Here is a 19,417-nt window from a genome sequence, read left to right on the forward strand (position 1 = left end):
ACTCCTAACCGTGCCAATTTTGCAATCTGCATTTTTCAATTACATTAAAAGCATTTTCCCAAATTGCTCTATTCTTCCCTTAATGACACGGGATGAGACTGGATGAGGCTGGTTCCCTGAGGCCAGATCTGCACCTTCACACAGCACGGTCTTCTCCCCCTCAGCGTCTGGCAAGCACACAGCCCTGAACTGTTAAAGTTCAACGGAATGAAGTTTTCAAAAAGCAGAAAACACAGCTTGGGTTCTGCCACACTTTCCTTTTCTTATTCCTCCTTCAACTCAAGGTTTTTTCTGCAAGGCGAGAGCTTGCAAGGCCCTTCTGGCAAGCAAACGGAAAGTGGGAAATATCTCATTTGTTGGCCTCTGAAACGTTGCAGCTTTCATACGGGGGAGAGGAGTGTCAAAAAAAAAAACACTTCACTTCCCACGAAGAGAAGGTTCCAGCTCAGGATCTCACGGCAATTCCCAGAGAGGCTCGGCAACCCTGCTACGGATGGGCCTGAAGCCCTTGCTCCCACCCCTGGGACAATTGAGACGACCATGAACTTTCCTGAAACAAAAATACACAAAAGGTGGGAAGGGAGAGGAGGAAACAGTGTCCAGAGAGGGAAGCATCCGAATAACTTCCTACACAAGATCCCAGCCCCACATCACCACCTGACTTCACTGTGTGCCCTCAGGCAAGTGTCTTCCCCGCCCTGGGCTTCTGTAAAACGAAGATGGACCCAGATGATCTCTGCATACATGCACACGCACCACCCTGTCTCTCCCGGCCTTCACCTAATTACCCTCAGTGCACTGTTAATCATTCACTCCCCAAATACCAAACGCCCACCACCACAACCCAACCCTCCTCCCCAGCTGTGCAACTCTCATTTCCAATAGATTTGCCTCGTGCTTGGAATAAATTGCCAATCATCTGCATAATGCTCCACGACTCCTCACTCTACACATCAAATCATTTCTCAATCTCATTTTGTAAAATCCATCAAGAGTAATTCTTTCAAAACTGAAATAAACCTTCACTCTGGCACTTGAATCCATAAATGCCTTGTCTTTGAATCTGAAATATATTACTTTCTACAACGCACATCTAAGATACCCTAATATAATCAGATACGCTAACAATGATAAATCAACGGGATCCTGTAATACATAAAAATGCAAATCCAAACCACTATGGAAATCATCTCTTCTCGTTATGTCCCTTAACAGAATCACAAGACTTTGAGGCTGGGACAGAGCCTAGGTACCACTTGGGCAAGGGGATATGCTTTTCCATCCTTTATCCTCAGAGGCAGAAGAGCAGAGTGAATTTTAGATGTTTGCTCTGTGGTCTGACAGCTTCCCATCTTGCTTCTGTAGTTTACCAGCTGTGTGACCATGGACAAATCCCTTAACCTCTGTGCCTCAGCTTCCTTGTCTGTAAAGTGGGAAGAAGACCAGCCCTTGCCTCACAGGCCTGTCGCCAAGAGGAGCTGGAACATTTGGAACCATTCCCAAAGGGTGGTAAGCACTCGGGGATGGTGAGCTCTGTCCAGCCTCACTGTCAGAGGCCACAGAGCTCGCAAACAGCACAATGAGACCCCCAATCTGGGTCTTCAGCCTCCAGAACAAAATCCTTTCCTTCACACGCACATGGGAAGGGGGCCTGAGACCCATGTGAACCTGATGCCACACTAGGTGAGCACCTCTTCCGTGCCCTCAGACTCACTCTCCTGGGCCTCTTCAGGTACGAAATTGCTCCTCCCCACGCTGCCGGAGGCCCAGACACAAAACGCACTGAGAGCTGGCAAACTGCTGTCCAATTCATTTTCTTCTATCACATTTTAAATGTGATCAGTTTAGAGATACAGACCCCAGCCCCCCAGTACATGCCTTCCAAATAAATGTGCAGTTCATGAAAAGGCAGCAGGTAAACAGCTCGGTACAAACAAACCCAAAAACTTTTAAAAATTTTTAAAGTATCTATCTCAGGAGTACTGACACTGAACACTTGGGAAAACGTGTATCTGTAGACAGATTATTAAAAGATTCACAAAAACAAGAGTTACATTAAGTTGAAGGATTCTGGGTGACTCATCTTTTTTCTAATTGTTTAACTAATCAATAAAAGAACAGAAGAATTAGGAACATGTTTCTTGGCCCCTCCCATATGCTATGCACTGCGATGCATCTTCTCATTTCTTCTACATAGAAACAACCCTCATAGGCAGCCATTATACCCATTTTACCAATGAGAAAACCAGGGAATCAGAGAGGCAAAGTGATTTTCACAAAGTCACACAACTACCAAGCAGCAGATATGGAAAAGGAACCCAAGGGTCTCATATAACAATAGCACTGATGCTTTGCCAATCTCTTTAGGTTCCACTCACCAGACAGAAAGCCTTTAGCTCAAGCCTGGGTATAAATCAAAGCCTATCTTACCACACTGGGGCAGCAGAAAAGACATTTATGTATAGCCATGTTCGCTCAAGTACTGGCCATTTCAAAAACAAAAGCAGGTAATGATAGGAAACAACACAGAAATGACAAAGCAAAGTCTTGAATTCGAGAGAGTCATAAAAATACATTTGGGGAAAGTTTTTAATAAGGTAGAAAAACGCCCCTTACAAACAGCACAAAAGATGGGGGGTGGGGGGAGCAGATTCAAACCTGCACACACTCTGCAGGGAGCCCGATTCTGTGAACACACGGGAATGGGGGTGGGGGGTCCAAACCAGGAACGGCCCCCAGTGTTAGTGAAACACTGACTCAGGGTTAGGATTACCAACAATTTCTGTTTTCTCCTTCAGTCTTCATATTCTCTGCATCTTCAAAGTTCTTCACAATAAGCTTTTATTACATTCATGATCAAAAATGAAAAGGTTTTTCTTTTTTAAGTATTATAAGGAAGCCTGTTATTGAAAGAATCCGTAAAGCAAACCATTTTGTAAAACAAACGAACAGCACCTCATTCATACATTTTATTTAAAATCCTTCTGTGTTTCAGAACTCTGAGTTCTGAAGCATGGACCATGGTCCCTGGAAGCAGGAAACACGTCGGATGCTTGCGAGAACGTGCCCGGTGCCTCACAGAGGGCTCTGCACCGGGGCCAGTGGTGAGGGCTGCCTGTGTTTGGTGGAAGCAGGTCACATCTGTACTTTTTCCAAGGGCTTCAAAGTCTGAATCCTACCTTTACAAAGGTGCAGTGGGTATTCAAACGTGTTGAGCCAAATGAGGACACAGGGAAATGAAAAGAGTAGATAAAAGGGTATCCGTGCTGGGATTACAACTGTGAGAAACAGATGCGTGCTACAGACAGGGGCATGAAGGGATCATCAGGAAAGAAAACAGAGCATCAGTGCAGAGCTATGAGTCATTGTTTTATTTTACTTAATTTCTCCAGATGTAAATTTTTCAAAACTAATACAAGCATATTTTACAGCTCACAGAACATTTAGAACATATTAAAATAAGTATCTTTCCACTGTAATATGCCCAATTGAAATTTATGAATTCCAAAGCTACATTTTAAGGAGATGAAGGAACTGGCACTTCACACTCTTTAGATTAATCAGATAGATTGTGTTGTTTTTCTCTTAATCAGAAAAGAAATCATATTTCAGTAAATGTTACCTTGAATCAAGGATTCTTTCACATTCTAGAAGCTTGAGTGAACTTATATTAAGTCTTACTGTGCCCCCTAGTGGCAAATAAAATCTATGCACGTAAGAGACCATCCTTTCCCAAAGGCTGGAAATAAAATACAAAAAAAATTTTTTTAATCTTTACTGATCACTTAGCATGTACAAAACTTTGTGCCAGGTGCTACGGAAAATACAAAAATGGGCCTGGCACAGTATCCATGCTCAAGAGGCTCAAAATCTACAAGGTGTGGCAGACACAGTTCCTGGCTACACAGGCAGAATGAGAGGCCACTTCGTGGTAAGGAAGGGACAAGACTCCCGGGGAGAGCAGAACCATGAGCACACGGCAAGTGCCTACTATGTGCTAGGCACCGCACCAGAGAGCTCACATCCAATACTGTTTCTTCCCCACAAAAACCCAGCAAGGCAGGCACAGTCGTGTCCACCGTACATACACCGGCTGAGGTTCGGGAAAATAACTTGCCCGAGATCACATAGCCAGTCTGCCGCAGAGGGAGGATTCAAACCAAGGGCTGTGACCCCAGCCCCCAGGCTCTTCCTTCCCTCCTGATGCAGTGGGGCTCAAGAAGGCACTCTGGCAGACTTTAACCAAAAGACAAGGGGAAACGCACCCTAGGAAGGGAGCACAGAGTTGGGGGGGGTGCCCTGTCAGACCCACCTCTTCTAGCTCTTTCCCCACTGCACTGTCTGCTCTCTACCCAGGACTGGGCTACAGGGAGCCCGGGCTCCTGCCGGCGCCCACAGCCCCATACTCACTCCAGACTCAGCATCCACAAGCCTCCCACTGCCCCCTCCACCTCATAGGCCCCCAAGATCTGCCGCATCACCACCCTCTGACCCCAGGGAGGGGGAAGAACACCATCCTGCCTGGGGCTGCCAGCTGCACACCAGGCTACACATGCACCTGAGGCCCCAGCAAAACCGAGGCCTCAACCAGGACTTCCCTCCCCGGTTCCCAGCCCTGCTCCCACCTAGTCCCCAATCAGTCTGCCCATCCCGGCTCCTCCAGCCCCTGCCACAAATTCTTCATACTGAAAAGGTGCTCAAATCAATTTGCCAAATAACTCTGTCAATGAAAACCGTCAAAGATCTTGCGCACAAGCAGAGAGAGAAGCAGGCTCCTCTCTGAGCAGGGAGCCCAACGCGGGACTCCATCCCAGGACCCTGGGATCATGACCTGAGCCGAAGGCAGACGCTCAACCGACTGAGCCGCCCAGGCACCCAACTGTCAGATATCGTAGAGCAGCGAAGACCCTGGCCCAACCATTTGCATGTAGGCTTATTAAAGCCCTGCTTTTTCAGGACCCCACAGGAAGGAGGAGGTCAGGAGACACTGACCCCAGCAGCCATGACGGCAGTCGCGCCCTGTCCCTGGACCACCTCCAATGCCACCCCTGCAGCCTCGCCATGAGGGACAGACAGTGAAGTGGACAGGGCTCCCTGGAGGCTGCCAGGCCAAGCAAGAGGCCGGTGCACACATCACCTGCAACACACACACCACCTCCTCAGAAGGGCAGGCACAGCAACTGCACCCGGCCCCACTGAGGGCAGTTCCACAGCAAACGGCCCAGGACCCAGGTCTCAGTGAATCACCCCAACCAAGGCTCTCCTACACAGTCCTTCTGCCTGAGCGCCTGAGCAGCTTCCCAAGCTGGGCCAACTGCGCCCCCTTCTGGCCACAAGGTGTCACAACTAGTTGGCTGACGCAGGGTCCCCTCCGAGGATATCCACGCATCCCCAGTACATAGCACCTAGCACACTCATCTACTCCACAAACACCCACTACACGACTGAACACACACAACACCCAAATCAATGGCTTCACTCAGACGTGCTCTGTTTAAAAACTATACTACAGCGGGATGCCCCTGCTTAGGAAACCTAAACTTGGCGGGCAAAAGCGATCCACGCAGGGCCCACAGAGCACCTCACTGATGCTGGGTGCAAACCAGTCCTCACAGGTCTCCAAGCCTGCCCCTCACCATCAGGAGACGCAACCCTGCAGATGGGCAGGCAGGTGGCAGGCATCCACTAGGGCATACCTGCTGCCCAACGTCCCTCCACCCGTCTCTGCCCACAGCAACCCAGGCTGTCCTTTGACACCTCCTGGCAAGGCTGCCTCCTCCTCCAGCCTGTGCTGCCAACGTCTGCCAGACGTCCCCCCCCCCGCAGGGCCTTCGAAAGGTGCTGCCCATGCCCCTCAAGCAGCCCACCTGTAACCACACTACCCCCATAAAAACATGTGCCTGGCATTAGACTGGGTGCTTCAGACACATACGCCTGGGCATTTGTCCCACCTGAGAAGTGCCAACCGTAGGTCTCATCAGCTTGTTTTATCGGGGAGGAAACAGAATCTTAGAGGTTAAGTGTCTTGCCCAGGGTCACAAAGCTGCTGGGGATGAAGCCAGACCCCGAGGCCCAGATCACTCTAACTCCAGCCCACATCCAGGGCCAGCCAGACATGGCCTGGCACTACACAGGCCCCACACGGGCCCACCAGAAACCCTCCAGACACGCTCCTGACTAAAGGGTCCAGTCCCCACTTGGCCCTCCATGGGCGCAGACTCTCAGGAGGAAGCGCAGAGAAGCCCCAGCACTGTGGGATTGACCCAAGCATGTTACAGTGCACACCGTGGACACCAGAAGCCTCCTGAGCAGACCTGAGCCCCCACCCTCACAGGAGCAGCACCGAAGCCCAGCGTGCAAAATCCCCAGGCTCCACACTAAAGGTGGAACATGGCACTGTCCCCACACAACTCTATTAACCTTGCCAGAAGAGAACACAGACAAGTCGATTCAGGACTCAAATTGGCCACTTAAAAATGACACCCATCAGTTTAGCTCATTTCAAAGCCTTCACTGTATTTAGGCTTCCTTTCTTCATTTAAGAAAATGCCTCCTAGGAGAAAAGCCCAAAACATAACTTGCAAATACAATGTCCTGGGCAGGATAGTTCCAGAACTGTAAGGAAAACAGACAGAGGAAGCTGACATTTACTGAGCACCTGTGGGGTACCTAGCTCTGGGCTGGGGTTTTGTAAGCGTTTTTCTCACATGACTACGATTATGCCCTTTACAGATGAGACACCAGACTCAGAGTGGGCCCAGCTAACCAGCTGCTCCACGGCAAAGCTGGATCTGAAGCCACGTCCCTTCGACTCCAAAGCCATTTTCTTTCCAGGAAGCTTTGGTTCAGCTCGCATTTACTTGGCACCTACTACATATAGGTGAGTTTCTAGGGCTGAGGAGAGTGAGGAGGGACAGAGTATAGCCCAAAGGGCTGGAGACAGGGTACAGGAGGTGCGACACACGTGCTACGCTACATCCCTGGGTACCTGAGGACTGCTTACTCCAAGTCTGTATGACTTCAGTAGCTTTTAAAATAAATAAGCAACAATGAAAAGAGTTTCTGTATAAACCGGAGGTCCTCCGCAGGGCATCCAAAGCCATTCCTGGTCTGGCCCCTGCCTATTTCCGCAGCCTTGGGCCCCTCACCCCCCATCAGGCCCCTCAATATTTCCCATGCTTATGGCCAAGAACATCCTTCCGCCCCATCTCACCCCCTGCACCAAGTGAACCTTCCCCTCCTTCTGGAAGACTTCACCAAGCCCTTCCAGCCTGGGCTGCTGTCCCTCCCAGTGGGTTCACGGTTCCTGAGCCCAGGGCTATGAGAGCCTCTCCATTTGTCCATAGCCCCTACCACACGGCATGCCCTGAAGCCAGGGACCAGGTCTGTCTACCTCTGCTCCCCTGGCATCCAGCACAGCGCCCGGCACAGAGCTGGTGTGGCTCAACACTCCACGTGGCTCACAGGGGCCCAGGACTTGTCCTGAGCCTGCTTTCGTCTCCCTCTGACTGCCCTCACTCAGTGACCTCATCCGCCGGGGCTCCAGTGTGTCTGCACGTCCTCAGTGCCCCCATGAGGGATAAGGACTAGCATTCTCTGGTGGCCTAAGCAAGGCAGCGTCAGGGGGGAGGGGACAGAATGGGCCAACAGTCCAGGGTGGGCCACTGAGAACCCACTCCTGAATGCAACAGGGAGAACTACAGAAATTCCCAGAGATGCTCAGCACCCCTACCTCACTGTTGTGAAAAACAAAACGCCCCAGCAGTTTATTTCTAAGAGTCCCTGAAAAGGCAGTATCACTCAAGTCTTACCTTGAAGGTTTTATCCATGGAAACTGAGAGAAGCATGTGACTCTTAGCAAAGACCGGACACCACTGAATGCTGTTGACAGGGCCCCTGTGGCTTCTCAGGTGGAAGAGCACTTTCCTGGGAATCGTGGTTTCTTTATACTGACTGTCCAAATATGGCTGAATAAACTCGGACACTCTGGGGGCCACACAGAGAGGGGCCGGGGCACGCCCTGCAGGTGGACCCTGGGCCTCCACATCTTTACTCTTGCCAGTTTCTGCGCTTAATGCCTGCGACTGTCGTAGTCTTTTCGGGGTGTAGGGCACGATACAGTCCTCACACCTTTTCCTCTGAAGGGAGTTGCCATTTTTACCTGGGGTTTCAGATTTGGTTTGGGCACAGAAGGATGGTTCAGGGGAGTTGTAAGTTCCCAAGGAGAGTTTCACCTGCCTAAAGCGGGCAGCTGCCAGGGGCACATGACCAGCTGGAGTGTGGCTGGTCCACAAGGAAGGTCGAAGAGGCTTATCTGTGGGGAAGGTGACATCAGGCTCTGTCCGGGGCCACTGTAGCCTCTGGCTGGGACAAGATCCTGGGTCACTTCTCCAGAGCCGAACCAGTGGGAGACAATGGCCAGCAGGGTCTTCACAAGAACCATGCTTTGTGGGCAGTGCTGCCCCTTCCGTCATACCTGGGGCTTCACATGCAAAATCCTGCCCAGGATGTTTGACCACATCAGAGGTGTCTTTCATCTGGCTGACAGCATGAATACTTCCCACGGACTCAGTCTCAGCCTCTGACTCCGAGTCATCATAAGCCACCAATGAAGCCATTGAAGACAGAATTTCTTGCTGTCCTTCGAGGACAAACTACCTGAGACCAAACAAAGTCCAAGTGTCAGAAAATACGCATGGAAGAATACTTACCACCACGTGTAATTACAAGAAAACATGCCACCCAGCAAATCCACGACTGGAAAACTCTAAGAATAAACACATTAAAAAATGAGGGCTTTTCTATACACCAGGCTTAATTAGAAGACTTAATTTTCTTAAATGAACACTATGGGATATCTGTGAATAATTTAAACAAAAAATTAGCAAGATCTGTAAGAAGAAAACTAAAATTTTATTGGAAGACATAAGAAAAGGACCTCGCTAAATGGAGACTGGATGCCTGGACAGAAAGACTCAGGATTTTGAAGATGCCTTTTGGAAGGTCAATTTAGGCCTTTGAGGGTAGGTCTGAAAATACTAAAATGGAAAGATGTCCAGAACCCACCCTTACGTTCACCCTCCCCTTGGGTTCCAGTGCTTCCTTTACCCCCTGCCTAGATATCCCATCTCAACCACAAGCCAGTTGGGGAGACAGACCCACAACACAAGACCACGGCATTCGAGGCACCAGTCCCCCCAATTCTGAAGGTACGGTCCAAATCTGCCAGTTTCACCCCAAACACACACACAGCAGTGAATTTCCCCCTTCTAAAAAACTCTTCCTGAAATTCTGAACCATCATACACGATAAATTGCTGCCAACTAGTTTCTGGAAAGAAGTCCTTCAGGCTGGAGTTCAATTCTGTGCTCTGAAGAGGAGGTCCAGTCAGGAGGAAACCGAGGGTGCGCAGCACATCCCGGACAGCAGAGGGCGTGCTGGAGCAGCACGAATAGTTAGCCACCTTCCAAGTTCTGAGATGCCCCAGGTGTCCTACCTTAGTGTAACCACAGCGCTCCTCCTCCACGTATGCGGGGTCAGGTCAGCACCAGAGACTCCCTCTGGGTCCCTTGTTAAGCCACTCTGCCTGTCTGTCACCCAGCTCCTTCCCTAGAGAGTGGGTTTTGCGTCCCCTGGAATCCAACCACTTCACCCTGTCACACCTTTCCCCCAAAGGGTACCCATCGCCTGAAGGGCTCCACTGCTTAACACATCACGTCATCATTCAACAAATGCAGTCTACCTCCTCCAGAAGTCCCACCACCACCCCTCCCCTGCAGCCTAACTAGGCAGGTAACACCTTCCATACACAAAGCCATCCTCTAAATAAAACTTATATAATGGACTAATTATAAACTAGCAGACTGTGCTCTGCAAACAACTTGACGTTTCTGTTCTCTAAATACTTAGCCTGGTCCTGCTCAGACATCTCACCTGTCTCAACTCCTGTACACAGCGCCACACCCCACAGCATGCCATTCCTTCCTGTCACAGGGAACCCACCAGGTTCCCCCCACCAGGGTTTCTGTCTGTGCTCAGCCATTAAGATGGATTCCCACCCACCTAGCTGTCTGCAGCACTTGACTCAAAAGAGAGGCCAATGGCCAGAATTTAAAAAGAGGTCTATGGTGGGGCGCCTCGGTGGCTCAGTCAGTTAAGCATCTGACTTGATTTCGGCTCGGGTCCTGATCTCAGGATTGTGAAATCGAGCCCTGTGTCAGGCTCTGCGTTCAGCGAGGAGTCTGCTTGAGATCTTCTCCCTCCCCTCCTCTCATGCAAGCTCTGTCTCTCCCTCTCTCTCAAATAAATAAATAAAATAAATCTTTAAAAAAAAAAAAAAAGAGGTCTACAGCAAAACATCAGAGAGCAGGAGGATGGGGGCCCATTAGCCCACTCCCTAACAAGGAAAGGCAGCAAGGACGGAATGAACGCAGGAGGGTGGATGATAAGGCTCGGGACACCACCGGCTTCGTGCACATTTCATTGGTTTATTCAGCACTGATGGGCTACTCACCAAGCCCCACAGCAGGCGCCAGGAACAGTCAGCGACGGCCTGCGTTCACCATGCTCACATGCAGTGGGAGAGACAGACCACAATCAAGTGAAATACAGGGTGTCAGGTCGTAAGAAATCCTACGGAGAAAAGTAAAACAGAGGAGAGGAGAGGTGGCGGTCAGCTTGGTTGCGGTTTCACGGGGACCTGAGACAAAAGGTGAGGTGTGAGCACTGCCGGGGAGGAGGGGAGGAAGCAGGCGTGGGGAGGAGCCCTGGAGAAGGAAGCCAACAAAACTAATCAAATGGGGCCAGAGAGGAGGCGGCAAGGGTGACTCAAGGAAAAGGGGCAAAAAATGGAGAAGAGTGGGAGCACCTGGGAACGATGGTAACCCCAGGGGGAAAAGTGCTGCCTTTTATGTTTCTAAGGCAAATGGGGGGGAAAGGAAAATTTTTCACGGTGGGGGCGGGGATCCAACCAAGAGGAAGAGGTAAGGGCGCCGCAGAAACGAGCGACAGTACGAGGGAGTGGCACTGCGAGTCACCAGCAGGTCAGCTCCACGACGACAGGACTTCCCGTGTTTTGTTCACTGTTTGATCCCCAGCGTCTAGAAATATTTGTGAAATGCAGCCTGGGGGGAGGGGAGGGCACAGAGAAAGTAAAAGAAATAGAATATTCTCATTCAGCAAACACGTCCTGATCACCTACTCTGTGCCAAGCCTTATGCTGGGTCTGCTGTGCACAGAGATTAAACACAAAACACGGATCCTGCGCCGCAGACCACAGACTGAGGAAGACAACAAGGAAGAGACGACCAGGGATGGGTTTTGAAGGATGAATAGAAGTTAGCCGAGCTGTCAAGAGCTGGAGGTAGGGCGGGCCCAGAGCTCTGCGCGTCCGAAGGCATTGGCGAGGAAGGACGGGCGAAGGACGGTGAATGGCCGGCGCCGAGGGGCGCGGAGCGCTCGGGCCGCCCCGCCGCCGCCACCGCCCGGTCCCAGCCCCCTCCCGCCCACGGGCCCGCCGCTCACCACACGCACCGGAAGCGCTCGGTACTGCCGGAGGCCGTCCGGTCTGCGCTCCGCACCCTAGGTGCGTTCCACTGGTTCCGGGGCCTCCAACCAATCATCCGCGGCCTCCGCCCCGCCCCCACGCGAACAGCCAATGATGGGGTAGCCGGGCCGGAAGTTGTTCCGGACGGAGGGAGTTTCCACGGACGCCCAGGAGGCCGCCCGTAGCTGAGCCGGCGGCGCTGAGGGGGCCCGGCGGGGCCGGTAAGTGAGGGGATGAGGGAGGGCGGGAGGCCGGGGCGGCGCCGGATGACCTGGCTCTTCCGCCGCCGCCTCCAGGCGAGGGCCCGGAGTATCCTCCTCAGAGCCCGGCTCGCTGCCCGCCGGGTCCTGGCACCGCGAGGGGCGTGGAGGCTGTCACGGCGCCCCTCGCCCCCTTCCTCCGAGCGCCCGCGTCCCCGTCTGTCGCCCACTCCCGCCGGCACCGACCCTTCCTCGTCCCCGCCCTCTTCCCCTCCCCCCAGGCGAGAGGCCCCCACCTTGAACGAGTGTGTGCCACGTGCTGGGGGCTTTGCCTCTAGTTTCGCACTCGGTCCCCTCCGCGGTAAAGTTAGGAGGTTTCTTTATGCCCATTTCACAGATGAGGAACCTGAGGATGAAGCAGAGAGGTAATGGCACTTGCCCAAGGTCTTGACACGAGAAAATGCCCAAGCTGGGATTGAAAGCTAGGTCCGTCCGACCCCAGAACTCCTGCTCCTTCCACTGCATGGCGCTGCGGGGCATTCACAGTCGCCTTTCTGCCTTCCCACGACCACACATGAACAGTTACCCGTACTAACGCAGAGGGTGGGGAACGGGAAGAGGGCGGAGAGCTTACACGGAGGCCAGGCTGGGGTACGGGGTGGCTGATGCAACGACCGCCTAACGGCTCGGTCTCCACCCGTACCCCCCACCCCCCACCCCTGATTGGACAGTCTCACCAAGGAGGTTGGTCAAGAATCTCAAAGTGCTTCTGAGAAACCAAGTAATTTAGAAAAAACCCCTACGTGCAAATAGCTGAAGAGTAGGGTAAACAGGAAAAAGGGGAGAAGACCTTTTTGTAAAACAGAAACTGAAAGAAACAGGGGAAGACTATAAAAGAAGACCTCTGGCTGCTCGGGGCAGTCTCAGCCACCCAGCTGCCCAGCGTGACCAGTGGCCACGTCTGCCGTGCCTCCCACATCCTGGGTATGTATTACCATCTTCACAAGGCCTAGAGCTCATTGGAATTTTCACCAGCCTTTGACCAAAGCGCTGAAAACCTTGGTTTGGGGGGCAAGGGGTTGTGTCTCTTAGAATTAGGCTACCGCGCATTGTATTCCATCCCGTTGACCCGAAGCTCAGGTGATTCACAGCTTCCAAAGGGAATGGAGATACTCGGTGAGCAGTTGCCTGTTTGGCCTTACAGCTCGTCTTGCAGCACCTTCGCATTGGCCCTCACGCTCGGTTTTCACTGATGAGGCCTCCTTATGTGCTCAACATCCTCACGTGTTAGCTTTCTCGTGGTCATACGCAAGAGTATCTTATGCCTGGCTTCATAGAAATTCGTGTCTTTTTCGCCTTTTAAGGTAACATGCATTTTGTTATTTGAAGGGAAAAATAACCTTTCTTTTCAGTGTTTAACAAAGAGAAGGTGGACATAACCTGTCCCAAGGTTTGAAGTGTTAAAGGACTGCTTGCTCCACAGAGGTCGTTTTCTTGTCCTCTGGGGACTTGACCATCCAAAGATGTTGTCACACACACTCTGGGGCCTGGACGTGAGAGATGGTATCCCACCTGCTGGTGGTACTCCAGGCATCCAGAAACAATGCTCTTCCCGGCTGCTCTAGGATTGGCTGTTTATGCCCCCTTTCCCCAAATTGTAGACCAGTGTATTCTGATCTGTGAGATGATTTCAGGATGGCCCAAGTCATTGTCATGTTCTGTTAAATGGTTCTATAATTCTTTCTCTTCCCCATCCCAAAACCACCCAGTTTCTTCAAGTACCTGTTATGCTCTTCCGGAACAATGAAACCTTTCAAAATGAGCACAAGATTCAAGATCTTTAAAAACAGGAATTGAGAATTAATTTTTAAGAGCCTTTTAGCTTTCTCTTTAAAGGTGCATTAGGATCTGCCACAGACTATGAAGTTTTGCTCTAACTCCCAATACTTTTTTCAGAGGAGATGATAGTTAACTCCATAGATTACAGCTTTGTTTCTTTGTTTTAGATTTTCTATTTGTTAAGTAGATAAAACAACTCTCCTAACAAAGATTCAAAGCTCTATTTGCCCTTTATGCGGTAAACACTAAGACAGTCGTCCACAGAGTTTTGGCATCTCAGACCCCTTTGGAAAAGTAACCTGGATATTCTGCTTAGAACCATGTGCATACCAGTGTGTATGCAAACTGTTGATGTCATTTCAGACATGCTGAACTCTGGGTTAAAAACTCCTGAAGTTAAATTTCGTTCTAAAAGTTAAAGAAATGAAGGAGCATGTCGACTACACGCAAGGAAAAAGAGCAGACACACGAAATGGGGGTAAATGGATGGGTGTGTGAACTAAGAGATTCTGTTACGTTTTCCTGTCTTTTTTTTTTTTAAGATTTTATTTATTTATTTGACGGAGAGACACAGCGAGAGAGGGAACAGAAGCAGGGGGAAGGGGAAAGGGAGAAGCAGTCTCCCCCTGAGCAGGGAGGCCGACGCAGGGCTTGATCCCAGGACGCCGAGATCATGACCCAAGCTGAAGGCAGATGCTTAACCATCTGAGCCACCCAGGCGCCCCTGTTTTCTCGTCTTTCAAGAGGTTGCATCACACACACATACACACACAAACACAAAATTTATCATGTGGGTGGTTCCCATGCAATGTTTGCCTCATGATCATGAGAGTGGGGAGACCTTACCTGCTGTTCCCTCATCAGATTTAGCTCCCATGTGCTTTCAACAGAATTCTGCTTTGGGAAAACATATTTTTCCTTACAACATGGACCCTAGGTGCAGGCCCCATTCATCTAGCTGGTCCTCTACAGTTACCGGCTCCACTGCAGGGGGAGATTATCTGTCCAGGGCATACCCAGTTATTCTACCTGGTCCTTTCTTTAAAAATTTTTAAGGCTAATGCTTTTGGTCCTACTCGCAGACTTCAGAACCTTACTGCTGTCACCCATTGCCTTCTATGCCAGATACTACACTTTTAACGACAGGGATAAGCCCAAGGGAGTTCCAAAGAGAGTGACCAAGATGGTAGGCAGATGTTAGCAGTGGGTAAAAAAACTAGACTTGGGGTGTGAGACCTGGAGAAAGCACCATGTGGCCAGCCTGGCCCTCCCCAAATCCCAGCAGGCTCAGCACAGTGGCAAGATGCTAAAAATGAGGCTGTGTAAAGTCCACATGGGGGAAATCTACCTTAAACTAGAATAAGCACTTGCAAAGATAACATGAGAGGATATAAACTTTAGGGGGAATATTGAACTGGGTGACTTATGAGATTGATTAATTCAGTAAATGTTGATAAACTGCTGTGTACCAGGCGTTAGAAGCACATAAAAGAGTAAAACCCAGTGTTTGCTTTCATTGTCTGGTGGAGAAGACATGAATAACTAAATGCCACATGAGTGCTGTCATCAAGTTAGTAACAGAATGCCCAGGGACCACCAACGACCCAGCCATCAGCTTGGCCGCAGAGGTGCAGGAGCCAGGAAAGGCTGCAGAGAAGAGCTGAGGTCTGAATTAGTAAGATAACCTGCAGTGCTCAAGCAGCAAAGAGAGTATCACATTCCGGGCGGGGGCGGGCGGCAGCTGGAATGCTGAGGGAACACAGGGTTTCGGAGGACCTTAAGGTCGGATCCTGGCTTAGCTCCTCTGGCGGTGGGACCTCAGGGCAGTTCTGACTTACCTGAGCCATCACCCCTCATCTGCTAATGCAGAGCATATACCAAGCCATCCAACTTTGAAGGTTGGACAAATTTGGGATCGTGTGTAAAGGAGCTGGATGTGATGTCTGATCATTTGTGGCTAGAAGTAATTTTCATCCTTTGATTGTAATTTGATACGGGCCTGAGTGTTTCTCCTCTCCAGTGCTAGTCAGAGGTTCTTCCGCATTCCTTCTTGCAGGCCTTCTTCCTAAACTGTTAGCTTTGTTATCTGAAGCAGTTATTTCACCCAACTTCCCTTTTCTGGGAATTGAGGTGATTCTCAGCAAGGAGGAAAAAGAAACGTTACTGTCTCATCCTGGTTTCAGTATTATGCTCTCATTGATTTATGTGAAGATAAGCCTAGTTAAAATTTACATCCTTCTTAAACATTTAACAAAATAATAAATATAAAATAATACATTTAACAAAATAAATAAACATTTAACAAAATAATAAAAACAAAGTACCCCAGTGTAGCTCACTTGGTGGAACATGCGACTCTTGATCTCAGAGTTCTAAGTTCGAGCCCATGTTGGGGCTAGTGTTTAACTTAAAAAAAAATTACCCCTCAGGTTTGGGGTTTGGGTTCAAAAAGTTAAAAGAAAAAATTTAAATAATTAAAGACATAATAGTCACATATTGAACCTCTCCTGTGGGGCCAGTGCTGTGCTGGGCTGGTTATTTACCTGAACCGTCATGCTCCATCCACACAGCAATCCTGCAGGTAGTGTTACTGTCGGCCCCACGTTACAGTTGAGAGGCTGAGACTCCTCACAGTTAAGTAACGTGTAGGACGGTATTCGAGAGAGTGTAAGCTGTAGCTGCCTAAGTTTGTATCCCACCCCTTCCACTTGGCGTTATCTCGGGGAAGTTCTGTAACCTCTCTGTGCCTCAGTTTGCTCATCTATGAAATGGAGATAACAGATCTCTCTCACAGGATTGCTGTGAGGCTTCAGTGGACGGATGTGTATAAGGTGTTCAGAAAAATCGCAGGTGTGGAGGTGCTGGGGGTTGGCTGCCCTGGCCCAGCCCATTGTCATTGTCCTCTCGTTCAGGGCCGAGCGGCAAGTTGTAAACGGAGCTGGGGTTCGGCCAAGACCTGGAACCCTGACAAATAATACTCATAATGGATTTATATCTTGCTTTACAGTTTACGGAATGCTGCCTTTTAGTTTTTCCTCATTTCTTCTCATAGCAGCCCTTGAGGTAGCTGAAGAGGTTCCTGATTGTGCCACTCTCTAGATGAGGAAGCTGACACTCAAAAAAGGGCAGTGACTGACCCAAGAGGGAGCTGACTGTGGTCATTCTCTGCACCAGGCAGCATCAGGTGGCCTGTCCTGGGTCCCACCTTTTTCAAGGTTAAAAATAACAACTAATAAAAGGTGCAGGTGCACCTTTTTCAAAGGACTGCAGTGAAGTAAGACAGCATGTAGAATGGACAGGCTATATATCCTTCTTTTCCTCATTTGGATCCCAGAACAGATAGGCCCTACCCTCATCCTACATATGATCTTGTCCTTGACCCCAGACCTTGCTTAATCTGAGAACAGAGCAGCTGGCAACCAGACGAAGCCATTTGTTCAGTGACCTGTTGGCTGTGGCTGCAAGGGCGTGGGACTCATCCCCAGTACAATTAAGATAAAGAGTAAATTGCAGTTTGCTGAATGTTTTTAGTTCTGGTGAACTTCAGTTTGTTAAAGCACTTTGGTACTCTGTGCGCAAACAGGCAAGTCCTTCCTGGGTGCTGGGTACTAGGTGAGGCACACTTGGTCTTAGTTGGAGGAGTCCTGCCAGTGGTGAGTCCTAGCAGTTCCTTCAGTGCTCATCGCTGGCATCTGTTCATCCACTTTTCTCCTTTTTCATGGCCCCAAATTTCTGCTTATACTTTTATTAATGTGATTTTATCCATGCCCTTTATTATAACTCCTCTCCCACCTTTTTGGAAAGACGAAGGACTAGGTAGAGCAGGAAAGGTAAAGTAGTTACAGTGGCTCATTAATCAATCTCTCTCTCCTTCCCCATCCCCTTCTCCCCCTTCTCCCCCTTCTCCCCCACAGTTTCAGTCTGGACCACGGAGCAAATCTTCCAGCCTCCTAGCCAGCTGTAAACCTAGGTCCCAGAGATGGCAGACATGCCCAATGGTGAGCAGGGGTGTGCCTCCCCGCTGGAGCTGTTCAACAGCATAGCTGCTCAGGGGGAACTTGTGCGGTCCCTCAAAGCTGGAAAGGCATCGAAGGTATGTGATTTTGTTGGGTTCTCTACACGTGCATCTGGGCCAAGCCTGGGGGTCATGTTACCCAGAACAGACTGTCCCCAAGATTCTGTTCCCTCAATAACTGAAGTATTTTGGCTATAACTTTAAATTCATTTTCTCCTTTATTGATGCATGTGATGTAAAGAAAAACCACTGGGGAAAAAAATAAAAAATAAAGAAAAGCCACTGAAATCCAGCAGCCATCTACCTGCCTGTTCCCAGAAATGAACATTTCAGTCCTTTCAGCTGATTCACTCTCAGAATCACACTTTTATATTGCTCCTGTTGATAGTTAAGTTTGGGCCTTTAACTGTGGAAAATGAGGAGTTAACACTTCTGTCAACACTTCCCGTCCCTCTGGTGTCCCGTGCATGTCACAGTGTCAGCATCGACTGTTCTTCTGACTGCATAAATGCTACAGACAACTGACCCATGGAGTAGAGTATGAGTGTTTTTCCTTTCCTGCCCTGGAGTTGATATTTGTCGGGATTCCTTTCCGCTCCGCACTCTTGCATACTAATGGTAGTAGCTCTCTGGCCCCTTCGGTGAGCCTCCTCCTGAGGCACTCATATCAGCCAGCCGGCAGTTCATCTCCATAAGGTCTCTCCCGGCACCCCGCCTGCTCAGACAGACTGCGGCCTCTCACCATCCGCACTGCCCACCTTAGGCCCTTCCCTCACCGCCCTGTTGGGTCTCTGTTTCCCCGTCCTGTGTCTCACTCCTCCTTTGTTTACTCTCTTGACAGAGCAAATCCTCTAATGGTCTCGGAAAAAATTCGTGCTAAAGAAATAATTTGGGGGATCTTGCATGTCTGAAAGTATCTTTATGTAGTGTTTGATCGATAAGCAAGAAGTGATCTTCTCACAGAATTCAGAAGCCTGGGTCGCTGTGGAGAAGCCAGATGCCATTCCCTTGTTTTTTCTCCAGAAATTTGCAGGAAGGTCTCTTTGTTCCAGTGTTCTGAAATTTCTGGGGATGAGTACATCCTTTCTAACTAGAAACTTATGAGCCTTATGCTGAGAAATTCTTTTGTTTCTGATTTCTTCTCTCCTGTTTTCTCTATTTGTAGATTTTTTCCCCCTGAAACTGGTCCTCTGCTTTTATTTTTTGACTTGTGCTTTCCATTTTGTTTTCTTCTTGTTGTTCTTTCAGGTATGTTTCCTCAACCTCTTATGTTGCTTTGTTTGTTTTTTAGTTTGTTTGTTTTTTTTAAGTAAGCTCCTCACCCCACATGGGGCTCGAGCTCACAGCCCCGAGATCAAGAGTTCATTGGTCTCCCAACTGAGCCAGCCAGGTACCCCTTCCTCAATTCCTAACCCTCTAGTTGTTTTTCATTTATCCTATCATTTTTAATTTCTGTGAGCTCATTTGCTTTCTGAATGTTCCTTTCCTCATTGCACCCCATTCTCGTTTCCTAGGTACAGTAAGTATCCTTTTATCTCTGAGATCTTGATGATGATTTTCCTGATGTTCTCTGTGGGACAGAGAAGCTGGGCTGTGTGGCTATCCCTGACCTTCTGTGCTCCTGGTGCTTTGCGCCCACCTGCAGGGCGCCCCCAGGCTAGACACTTGTAACTTGACCTCCCTGGCACAGGACCTCTGCCTGGAGAGGGGGGCGGGGGTGGAGAGCCAAGCAGCTGCTTTTTAAATGGACTTTCTACCCGTCTTCCTGTTTCATAGCCAACATTCACCCTCACTTCCGTGGATGCCCCAGCCCTGGGA

At 49.7% G+C, this 19,417-nt stretch overlaps 2 protein-coding genes across 11 annotated transcripts in view; one reads left to right on the forward strand and one right to left on the reverse strand.

Annotated features, from left to right (window-relative positions):
* The window catches only part of WDR25 (WD repeat domain 25), a 140,314-nt gene extending 127,811 nt beyond the window's left edge, over nt 1-12,503 (reverse strand). Inside the window, exons 1-4 of one of the 8 annotated variants that reach the window (XM_088024449.1) lie at nt 12,380-12,502; nt 12,042-12,151; nt 10,514-10,632; nt 7,812-8,658 (exon numbers count right to left, since the gene is read on the reverse strand). In XM_088024449.1, coding sequence (XP_087880575.1) covers nt 7,812-8,618 — 807 coding nt within the window. In that variant the 5' untranslated portion in view covers nt 8,619-8,658; nt 10,514-10,632; nt 12,042-12,151; nt 12,380-12,502. Of the gene's footprint in view, nt 1-7,811; nt 8,659-10,513; nt 10,633-11,200; nt 11,438-11,532; nt 11,707-12,041 lie in introns of those variants that run through there. The other 7 variants (XM_088024452.1, XM_088024448.1, XM_088024450.1 and 4 more) reach the window with 7 other exon arrangements.
* WARS1 (tryptophanyl-tRNA synthetase 1) overlaps nt 11,677-19,417 on the forward strand; it is a 31,367-nt gene continuing 23,626 nt past the window's right edge. Inside the window, exons 1-4 of one of the 3 annotated variants that reach the window (XM_028099560.2) lie at nt 11,717-11,766; nt 12,143-12,729; nt 12,950-13,109; nt 17,499-17,677. In XM_028099560.2, the coding sequence (XP_027955361.1) occupies nt 17,564-17,677 (114 nt within the window). In that variant the 5' untranslated portion in view covers nt 11,717-11,766; nt 12,143-12,729; nt 12,950-13,109; nt 17,499-17,563. Of the gene's footprint in view, nt 11,767-12,142; nt 12,730-12,949; nt 13,110-17,498; nt 17,678-19,417 lie in introns of all 3 variants that reach the window. The other 2 variants (XM_028099545.2, XM_028099553.2) reach the window with 2 other exon arrangements.

Source organism: Eumetopias jubatus, unplaced genomic scaffold (genome assembly GCF_037043125.1).
Source record: "Eumetopias jubatus isolate StellerSeaLion01/CBP00866 unplaced genomic scaffold, mEumJub1_p1.0 scaffold_7, whole genome shotgun sequence".
Taxonomy (NCBI): domain Eukaryota; kingdom Metazoa; phylum Chordata; class Mammalia; order Carnivora; family Otariidae; genus Eumetopias; species Eumetopias jubatus.